We start from the raw sequence: 10,581 nt of genomic DNA, 5'->3' as shown, positions 1-10,581 counted from the left end.
TGTCCTCCCTGCTGAGGTACCTGCCTGCCTGTCCCACGTGGGGGCCTCCCCCATGTTTTCTAGCAGGGCTCTAGACTGGCTGGGGCGAAACCTTCCGGCTCACAGTCACAGACGTGTTGCCCTGGGCAGGTTTTATTGGGGTGCTGCATTAGTGGGGCAGCTGTACCCGCACAGGGAGCAGCACCTGCAGCTGCTCCACAGGTGGCCACTGGACCTGGGTGACGAAGAAGAGACGAAAGTGGGCCAGGCGAGCCTCCTGGAACTGGGTGGGGCCGTACTCAGGCCCATCCGTGGGCCGCAGCAGGGAGAGGTACCGGTCCTGGGCCAGCAACTCCCGGCTGAGCAGTGCTGGGGCCAGACCAGGCTGCACCGCCTCCAGCTGCTGCTGCACTGCAGGGAACAGGTCCACCTCCCGCAGGTCGAACACCAGTGGCTTCCCATACCTGTGGGGGTGCTGATCAGGGCAGGGCAGGGCCTGGCCCGGCTGGCCCCTCCCTGCCCCTTCCTGCCCCACCTGAGTGCCCCCAGCAGAGCCAGTCGGATTCTCTCAGGCCTCAGGTGCTCTGGGTTCACAGCATCCACATAGTTGGTATCCTGGTAGCGCAGGAAGGTGGCTGCCTGGCCCGAAGGGTCGATGACAAGAGGCCACCTGGGGGCAGCCGCTGGGTCATCATCAAGTGAGCACACCCCAACTTACCCACGCCCAGACAGCACTGACCGGCCGTCAGCACGGATGCGGTCTCCCACGTCCTTCATCAGCACATCATGGAGATCCGTGACCTGACACTTCAGTCCAGGCGCTTCCTCCTCCTCTGTGGGGAGGTCAGGGTGCAGCCCACAGAGATCCTGGTGTCCAGCACCCTCCCTGGGCCTCCCCTCTCCGGCCACAGCCTGCAGCAGAGCCCTGCCCACCCTCCTGCGTCTGCTCCCGCAGCTCCAGCCTGGCCATGGCCAGCATCTCTTCTGCCTTCTGTGCCTCCTGCCTCAGCCTGTCCACTTGGGCCTCTGAGTCCTTTATGGCCTAGAGGAGGGGAAACGCTGACCACCACTGGCTCTGTCCCCCACTTAGCTGCCACCCAGAGGCTTTCTCTGCTTCACACTGGGCCCATGGACAACCTGAGGCCCCCAGCCAGGGCTTCCCCTCAACCCCCCTCCACCCCCGGAGGCTGCAGGCTGCAGGCTGCAGGGAGACCGCTGGGAATAGGAGGGCAGGACAAGGGCACCCAGGCCTCTGAAGGGAAGCGGCCCACCTGCAGCGTGAGCTCAGTCCTGCCCATGCACTGGCGCTGACACTCCTCATGCTCCGTGATCCTCCGGTTGAGCTCGCAGTAGGCCTGCTGCAGCTGGGGGGAGGGGCAGGCCCCTAAGAAGGTCCTTCCACTGAAGGTCCTTCCACTGTCCCCTCCCTATTTGGCTCACCTCTGAAGGGAGGTCAGAGGCCACTGCTCACCTCCTTGTGACACCGCTGCTGTTCCTTGGCCAGTTGCTGCACCTTGAGGTTCAAGCTGGGGGGAAATGGGGCAGATCAGAGGGCCCCCCACCGGCACCCGCTGCCCCGCTGCCCCTGCCCCTCTGCTGCACCGTTTGGCCTCCGCCTGCTTGTGTCTTTCATCCTCCTGGGCCCGGCGCTGCCGCTCGGCCTCCATGTTCTGGAGCATGGCCTCTGTGAGGCCCAGGTCCCAAGTCTGCAGCACGCTAGCTACTGCGTCCAGCGAGGCCACCTAATGACAGGATACCTGTTGTTCCTGAAGCATGCATGTTAGGAACCCACAAGGAGTCACTGCACTCTCATGTTAGAGAAAGGGCAGTGCAGTCCAAAAGCGGGTCCCTCATGGGCCCAAAACCTTGGTCACCATGGTTTCCAGACTACCCAGGGTCTTTCTGGGCTCCTTGCTCAAGTCCTGTGGTAGGGTCTGGAGGCAGACCACTCCTCTGCACGCTCTCCCCAGCCCCCAGTCCACTGCTCAGGCCTCCTGGCTGCCCACAGCCCCTGCCGGTCACCCTGCAGAACTCACCCAGGACCTCTCCCTCCCAGCCCCGCCCGGTCTGCATGCTGATGACTGCCAGGTGCGGCCAGCAGGGGGAAGCAGGCCCTAAAGCTGAGGGCAGGCCCAACCAACCCTCCCTCCCTCCAGCAGCAAACCCACCACATCCTGAGGACCCCGTGAGCGGGTGGCACTGCTCCTGAAGGCCAGGACCAGTGCCTGACCCCCTTCCACAGGGGCCTGCTGTGCAGGGAGGGTGGGGGTGGCTCCCTAACAGCTAACGCCCCCCCCCCCACCATGGACACAGCTGGGGGCAGAGGCAGGGCAGAGAGGGGTCCTGTCCCATTGGGAACTAGGCCTGGCAAACAGAAGCCCAGGGAGCCCGCATCGCCTGGGCCTGGCGGGGGGGGGGGGGGGGGCGCTGGAGGAAGCACACAGGTGTGAGGCTGGAGGCCGGCCCCAGGCAGGTAGTGGGCAGTGGGAGTGGGAGTGTGAGGTGGAAAGGGAGGTGCTGAGCCCAGACCAGATGGGGGTGAAGGGACGAGCCCTGGAGTGCTCCATGGCTGATGAGGCGGAGGGCTGGTGAAGATGGGTGACGGGCAGCAGAAGGTTCGTGGCGGGGGGGGGGGGGGGGGGGGGGGAGGGAGGGAGGAGAGTTGCCCAGAGGGAGAGGTGGCCCAGGAAGCCCAAGCAGGCCGCGCGTAGGAGGGAAGGACCCAAGGGTGCCTGAAAGTGAGTTGATGGGGAGAGTTCACAGACAGAGAGAAGGGGATGGTACCCAGGGTGCCCTGGCTGTGTGCAGATGCTGGAGGCAGATATGGGGGGAGGGGCTGCCGGGAGGGTTGTGGGCCTCCAGGAGGCCAGGGATGTGGCTGATGGGTAGAAAGTGGCCTCTCAGGACCTGTACATGGACGGGTTCAGGTCCACCAGTCTCTCTACCCTCTTGCTCGATTCTTTATAGCAGCTGTTAGCTCAAAGCCCTCCCAGAGCCAAATTCAATTGCTTTCAATACACCTCAAATAAACATTCTCAGAGGCAGTTGGATTTGCCTACCCTGCAAAACTGCACTCAGCATCTACCAGTGACAGATAAGACAAACCCTAGGGCTACCAAGACCCCCCAGGCTGGCAATGACCCTCTGAGCTCTCTGACTTGAGTTCCTCAAGAGGCACTAGGGCCAGGCAAGGTGGCTCATGCCTATAATCCCAGCAGCTCGGAGCGCTGGGATAGGAGGATTGCAGGTTTGAGGCCAGCCTCAGCAATTTAGCAAGGCCCTAAGCAATTTAGTCAGACTGTCTCAAAAATTAAAAAGGGCTGTGGATGTGGTTAGTGGTCAAACACCCCTGGATTCAACCCTTAGTACAAAAAACAAAAAAGAAAGACAGGCTCAGATGGATGGATGAATGAATGAATACAGGTGGAGGGTGACTGAAGGAATTTACAGTTTGTGTATAAATATCCCACTCTAATCCTTACTTGTATTGGGGTTTTTTTGGGAGGGGGTATTTTTATTTCTTTTTTTTTTTTTTTTTTTTTTGGTACTGGGGGTTGAACCTAGAGATATTCTATCACTGAGCTGCATCCCCAGCTCTTTTTAGTTTTTATTTTGAGACAGGATCTCACTAAATTGTCCAGGCTGGCCTTGAACTTGCAATCTTCCTGCCTCAGCCTCCAGACTTGCTGGGATTACAGGTGCACACCATCACACCCAGCCTGGATTGGGTTTCTAAAGACTGCACCCTTGGGATAAAGGTGACCCAGAGTTAGGCCCTCAAAGAGACTTTGGCTTAGCCTTGAAATTGTTAGGGTGACTCCAGGCTGTCAGTGCTCAGCACAGTCAGGGCAGTAGGAGAACCTTGGTCAAGGGAGGTGTCATTTTGCTGGGCTTCAAATTATTGCTACAGATAAAACATGACCTGAGGGGCTGGGGATGTGGCTCAAGCGGTAGTGAGCTTGCCTGGCATGCGGGGGGCGCTGGGTTCGATCCTCAGCACCACATACAAATAAAATAAAGATGTTGTGTCCACCAAAAACTAAAAAATAAATATTGAAAAATTAAAAACATGACAAAAAGGAACAGAAAATAACAGAAGACAGTATGAGTGAAAACTTGCTATAACTACAGGTTACAGAGATAATCCACAGGGATCCAGAGTTTGGAGTTATCAGCTACAGATGTTTATTATGTTCAAGGAGATAGAAGCCTAGAGTGAGATTTTTGGTAAAAGCTGAAAGATGTGTGCACGCACGCACGCGCGTGTGCGCGTGTGTGAAATAAAATTTCTAGAAATTAAAATTAACCAAATTAAGAAGAAAGCGTACATATTTAATAATCAGATAGATGTAGCTGGAAGAGAGAATTAGTGAACTGGTAGAAATGTTAGAAGAAAATATGCAGAATAAACCAAGACAAAGTAATGGAAAATACAGAACCAAGTAGTTATTAGAGCTGTCCACTGTATATGTCCACCCTTCCACCTTCTAGACTAACGATGGGATCGCACTTCCTGATCGGCTGTGGTCATGGAGTCAAATGGCTTAAGGGGTCTGGCCAGCGAGCTGCAAGCAACACTGATTTGCACCAGGCCCTCTGGAGCCCTCTCCCTCTGACCAGCAACATTCAAGTGCAGCTGCACAGGTTAGGCATTTCATTTAGAATAAAGGTGGCAGAGGTGAGTACAATCTTCTGAAAAATGTGCCAGGAAAGTTGCACACTTGCATGAGACACATGACGAGGGACTCACAGGAAACACATGGGTACTGCACAGACGTGGATCCCAGTGGCTGCGGGTCTGAACTCAAACATCTGGCAGATTGAGTAGGAAAATATCTTTGTGTCCGTGGGGATATGAAGAGATTTAAACTGTCACAGAGCACCCAGCACAAAGGGAAAGAGCTCTGGAGTTCACTGTCGTAAGACAGAGAGAGTGAAAGAACAAGCATGTGTGACCGATGTTGAGGCTTGGTTTGGAACAGGTGAAGAACACTTCAGGCAGACAGGGCCATCTACCACTAATGTGCACAGGCACTTTTTTTTTTTTTTTTTTTTTGTAACCCAGGGGTGCTTAACACCTGGGTTACAAAAAAAAAAAAAGTTGCTAAGTTGCTCAGGTCGTTGCTAAGTTACTGAGGCTGGCCTTGAACTTGCAACCCTCCTGCCTCAGCCTCCCAAGCTGCTGAGATAACCGCAGCCAACTGAGCCACCACACTCAGCTGAACAGGCATTTCTTTAAAAAGAGGTCTCAACACCTGTCAAGCATAAGGCAGATTTCTCTCCTTCACTAATTAAAAAGCAGAAAGATGCAAATTAGAACCTCAATGGGGCACCATTGTATGCCCACTGTAAACCTGCACTAAAATACTGACTCACCATACAATGCAGGACGTGGTGACTTGGGGAGAGGGACGGGTTCTGGCAGAGTTTTTGTTTTTGCATTTACATTTGGGTCTCTAGTCCATTGAGTTAACTTTGCATAAGGTGAGGTTCAGGTCAGGGCCTGTTTCTCTGCCAGCCGGTGGAGAGGGCTGGTTTCCTGGCACATCACACCAGCAGCAGCGCCCAGGCACAGCGGGTAGAGTCTTCAGCAGCCCCAGACCCTCACCTGTGCTCTTCCACACCTTGGAGCCCACTGATACCCTGCTAGCCCAGGGACCTGGACAGACAAGGGGAAGAGCAGGGCACAATAGGCCGGGCCTAGAGCAGCAGCCACAGGGTGGCGCCAACGTCCCAGGCTGGGCAAGACCCTGGCAGTCTACCCTGCCTCCCCCCCCCCCCCGCCCCCCAAGGCCTGAGGCCCATCCCAGGACTGACTTCTAGGCAGCCTCAGTTTAGGGGTGGGACCTGAGTTGGGGACTGGGGGCCATAAGTCGACTTAAAGGAAATGAAGGTAGCAGGCATGTCCTGACCTGGTTTCCCAGGGGCTCTTAGGCTCCCAGTAGCCTCCTGGGCCCCACAGTCCAAGGGCCTGGGAGGAGCTCAGCCAACACGCCAGCACCCTGGGAACTCCAGCCAGCCCCTGGAGTGGCCAGCCTCAGCCTCCTCATCTGGGGCTCTAACACTGCCTCCCGGTACGGGTACAGGAGCCTGGAGGGTGATCAGGCAAACCTGCAGGGAAGTCACCCAAACAACTCAGGTGGCTGTCACCTTGCCTGCAGGCAACAAGGGAGGATTTTTATTTTTTGTTTGGTGCTGGGATGTGAACCCAGGGCGCTTTGCCACGACGCCACATCCACAGCCCTTCTTATTTATTATTTGGAGACAGGGCCTTGCTTATTTGCTGAGGCTGGCCTTGATCTTACGATCCTCCTGCCTCAGCCTCCCAAGTCGCTGGGATCACAGGTGTGCGCCACCGTGCGGCGACAAGGAAGATTTTGAGTCGGCGTCCGCCCCACACCTGCTCCGGGGTGCTCCCGTCGTCTGCGTACACTCGAGGGTCTGCTCCGAGCTTCAGAAGCAGCTCCACGGCCTCCAGGTGGCCCCCGAAGGCTGCCCGGTACAGCGGCGTTCTGCCGAAGGCGCCCTGCGCGAGGGGCCCCATGAGCCGGCGGCGGCTGCGCTGGGACCCACGACCCCACGCGGCCCAGCCCGCGGGCGCACCTTGCTGTTGGGGCTGGCGCCCAGCTCGGCCAGCAGCTGGATGACCCTGGCCTGCCCGCCCGCGGCCGCCTCGGACAGCGGCGTGTTCCCGTGGCCGTCCTCGCACTCCACCGTGGCCACGCGTCGCCGCAGCCGCCGCGCGCGGCCCTCCTCGTCGTGGCCCACGCCCTCGCGGGTCAGCAGCTGCTCCACCTGCGCCGGCCCGCAGCGCGTCACCTCGCGTCACCTCGCGTCACCTCGCGCCGCCGCGCCCGCCGCGCCCCACTGACCTCCTGCAGGACGGCCCGGATCTCGCCCACGTCGCCCTCGAAGGCGGCGTCCAGCAGGCGACCGCGGCGCCGTAGCTCCTCCTGCTGCTCGCGCTGCGCCGCCTCCTCCTGCTGCCGCTGCCGCCGCGCGGCCTCCTGCTCCCGGCGCACGGAGGCCAGGTAGGCCTGCCGGGCGTGGCCCTGGGGTCACTGCGCCTCAGCCCCGGGCGGACCCCGCCCCAGCCCCGCCTGGCCTCCGCCCCCACGCCCGGATCCGGGGCGGGCGCCCGCGCTCACCTCCCTCTGCAGCTTCTCCATCCGCTCCAGGTACTCCTGCCGCTCCTGCCTGCGCAGGGCCAGCGCCTTCCTCGCCAGGTGCTGCCGGAAGGCACACTGGATGCGGGTGGCCGCTTGGGCCTCCGGGTGGGCCCTGGCAGTGGGGAGAGGATTCACATGCACCTAATCCTGGCGGGTGCCCCTAGCTCCGGATCTGCCAGATGAATGCAACCTGCACCAACTGCCCCCAGGACCCACACGTTCTCGGTCCAGCAGCCAAGCCCGAGCGAGCCAGCAGCACAGACCCCGCAAGCAGGGTCAAGAGCGAAGTCCCCCACCTCCCTGCGCCCTGAAAGTCAGGCCCGTGAGCCCACTCCATGACGGACCCAGCAGCCACAGACACAACACAGACGCCAGGCGGCCTCCAGCCCCAACCCCCTAGACTCAGGAGAGGGCAGACCCAAGCCCCAGCTGGGGTCACCTTAGAGGAGTCTGAGGGCTAACCCTGCAGATGAGGTAGGACCGGGATCAGCAAAGGAGACAAACAGTGAGGAAGGAGCAGCCAGAGGGAAAGGAGGGTGCAGCCCAGCTGGGGGCGGGGAGGCAGGCCACCCAGAGCCCTAGGAAGAAGGAAACGCAGAACAGACCACAGGAGGCACCGGAGACTGGGCCAGCAAAGCCCTGGAGGGATCAGTGTCTCCAGGGCGTGGGACTGACCATGAACAAAGGTGAATTCTCAGAATAAGAAAATCCTGCAATGAAGCCAGGCCCAGAGGTGTGCATTGAGGTCCCTGCTACTCCAGAGGCTGAGGCAGGAGGATGTTTAGAAACCATCTGAACAACACAGAAGAACTCTCAAAACAAAAAGGTGAGGGAGGGAAAGGAAATCCTGAAATGAATCTTAAAAGGGACAAAAAAATATGCCGGTGATAAGACATAAACAGCTGCACCACGTCCAGCCAGGCTATTCAAGTACCCCCACAAAAGAGCAGATGGCCTGCAGGGACTGGGCCTTCCTACAGCAACCCAGAGGAGGCTGCCAATCCGGGTCCCCAAAGCTGGGGTGGCAGGTAGCCTGAGCAGATCCTGGGTGGAGCGGTCGGAGGCCTTGGAGAGCTCCGAAGTGAAGAGTCAGGGCCTGGAGAAGGAATCCGAGGCAGCCCAGGTCCTGTGGCCACAGATGGAACAGCTTGCATGGCAAAGCCTGGGGCCAAGCGGACACGTCTGTACTCGGAGGCTGGGCAGGGCTGGGGTTAGGGTGGCCACAATTAGCTAACTAAAGACAGGACAGGATTGAGGACATACACCCAAAAAAGTGTCCTGCCTTTTACCCAGCAACCCTGCTCTGGTAGGCGTCTGGGGGGCTGCACCCTTCAAGAAGTAAAGCAGGCCTCGGGAGCCAGGGCCAGCCCCACCCCTGGAGCTGCCTCCGCCTGACTGCCCGCCAGACGCACCGACCCCCAGGAGAAAGATGACCTGTGCACGACTTCGGCGCGTCTCCAAGATGCTCCACGTACTGTGCTCAGCACAAATCATCAGGCAAGTGAAGAAAAGAGACATGATTGAGACAAAGTTGGACAAAAAACAGACCCAGAGAGCCAGCAATGGAGTCCCTAGACCCAGGCGCTGAAAGAAATTCTTGGTTCTTTTTAGTTACATGTGACAGTAGAATGTATTTTTCAGAATCTTTTTTTAGTTATGTATGGACTCAATGCCTTATTTGTTTTTATGTGGTGCTGGATCAAACCCAGTGCCTCACACTTATGTGGTAAGAGCTCCACCACTGAGCCACAGCCCAGCCCCAGGAGAATGCATTCTGACATGTCTCTCTCTCTCTCTCTCTCACACACACACACACACACACACACAGGGTGTGACTTCCCATTCTTGTGGCTGTACTTGGTGTGGAGCTGCTGGTCATGTGGTCATATATGAACACAGGAAAGTGATCTCTGATTTGTTCTATTGTCTTTCCCATTCCCATTGCTCCCTTCCCCTTCCAATCTGGTGAGCCTCCACCCACCCCACCCCACCTACGTGAGTCAGCCTCAGCATATCAGAGAGAACATTCAGCCTTCGGTTTCTTGGGACTGGCTTATTTCACTTATCATGATAGCCTCCAGTTTCATCCATTTACTGACATACAATGCTGTAACTTCATTCTTTATAGCTGAGTAATATTCATTGTGTATATGTACCACATGGTCTTTATCCATTCATCTGTTGAAGGGCACCTAGGTTGGTTCCATAGTTTAGCTATTGTGAATTGAGCTGCTGTAAACATTGATGTGGCCAAGTCACTAGAGTACGCTGATTTTAAGTCCTTTGCCTATATCCTGAGGAGTGGGATAGGGGTCAAATGGTGGTTCCATTCCAGGTTTTCTGAGGAATCTCTACTGCTTTCCAGAGTGGTTGGACCAGTTTGCAGTCCCACCAGCAGTGCGTGAGTGTGCCTTTCCCCACATCCTCGGCAACACAAATGAAGTCTCGGTGTAGTTTAAAATTCTTTTTTTTTGTAGTTATAGATGGAAAGCATGCCTTCATTTTATTTGTTTCATTTTTATGTGGTGCTAAGGAACCCAGCGCCTCACACATGTTAGGCAAGCGCTCTGCCATGGAGCCCCTGCACCAGCCCCACATTCAAGGCTCTTGGAGAGAGTTTTTGAAAGCTAACAAAAAACATCAATTTTCAGCTTTGATATGCATCACAAACCCAGAAAGGAGCAATACAAAGAAAAGCAAGCAACACAGTCAGCCCAAACCACAAGTGAAATTGCTATAGGGGCTGGGGATGTGGCTCAAGCGGTAGCGCGCTCGCCTGGCATGCGTGCGGCCCGGGTTCGATCCTCAGCACCACATACCAACAAAGATGTTGTGTCCGCCGAGAACTAAAAAATAAATATTAAAAAATTCTCTCTCTCTCTCTCCTCTCTCTCTCTCTCTCTCTCTTCTCTCTCTCTCTCTCTCCTCTCTCTCTCTCTCCTCTCTCTCTCTCTCTCTCTCTCTCTCCTCTCTCTCTCTCTCTCTCTCTCTCTCTCTCTCTCTCTCTCTCTCTCTCTCTCTCTCTCTCTCTCTCTCTCTCTCTCTCTCTCTCTCTCTCTCTCTCTCTCCTCCTCTCTCTCTTCTCTCTCTCTCTCTCTTCTCTCTCTCTCTCTCTCTCTCTCTCTCCTCTCTCTCTCTCTCCTCTCTCTCTCTCTCTCTCCTCTCTCTCTCTCTCTCTCTCTCTCTCTTCTCTCTCTCTCTCTCTCTCTTTCTCTCTCTCTCTCTCTCTCTCTCTCTCTCTCTCTCTCTCTCTCTCTTCTCTCTCTCTCTCTCTCTCTCTCTCTCTCTCTCTCTCTTCTCTCTCTCTCTCTCTTCTCTCTCTCTCTCTCTCTCCTCTCTCTCTCTCTCTTCTCTCTCTCTCTCTCCTCTCCTCTCTCTTCTCTCTCTCTCTCTCCTCTCTCTCTCTCCTCTCTCTCTCCTCTCTCTCTCTCTT

At 56.6% G+C, this 10,581-nt stretch overlaps 1 protein-coding gene across 1 annotated transcript in view; it reads right to left on the bottom strand.

Moving 5' to 3' along the window:
* Positions 1 to 18: 18 nt before the first annotated feature.
* Positions 19 to 10,581, bottom strand: part of IQANK1 (IQ motif and ankyrin repeat containing 1) — a gene marked incomplete at its 5' end in the record, with an annotated part of 33,304 nt that continues 22,741 nt past the window's right edge. The window contains 11 exons of the mRNA XM_081266386.1: positions 19 to 443; positions 515 to 649; positions 719 to 812; positions 913 to 1,021; positions 1,251 to 1,343; positions 1,451 to 1,505; positions 1,582 to 1,721; positions 6,380 to 6,505; positions 6,583 to 6,774; positions 6,852 to 7,016; positions 7,128 to 7,260. Of these exons, the coding sequence (XP_081122512.1) occupies positions 149 to 443; positions 515 to 649; positions 719 to 812; positions 913 to 1,021; positions 1,251 to 1,343; positions 1,451 to 1,505; positions 1,582 to 1,721; positions 6,380 to 6,505; positions 6,583 to 6,774; positions 6,852 to 7,016; positions 7,128 to 7,260 (1,537 nt within the window). The 3' untranslated portion in view covers positions 19 to 148. The remainder of the gene's footprint in view (positions 444 to 514; positions 650 to 718; positions 813 to 912; positions 1,022 to 1,250; positions 1,344 to 1,450; positions 1,506 to 1,581; positions 1,722 to 6,379; positions 6,506 to 6,582; positions 6,775 to 6,851; positions 7,017 to 7,127; positions 7,261 to 10,581) is intronic.

The sequence above is a fragment of the Spermophilus citellus genome (assembly GCF_964194105.1).
Source record: "Spermophilus citellus genome assembly, chromosome: 14".
NCBI classification, from domain to species: Eukaryota; Metazoa; Chordata; class Mammalia; order Rodentia; family Sciuridae; genus Spermophilus; species Spermophilus citellus.
This window is presented reverse-complemented; position numbering and strand designations above follow the sequence as displayed.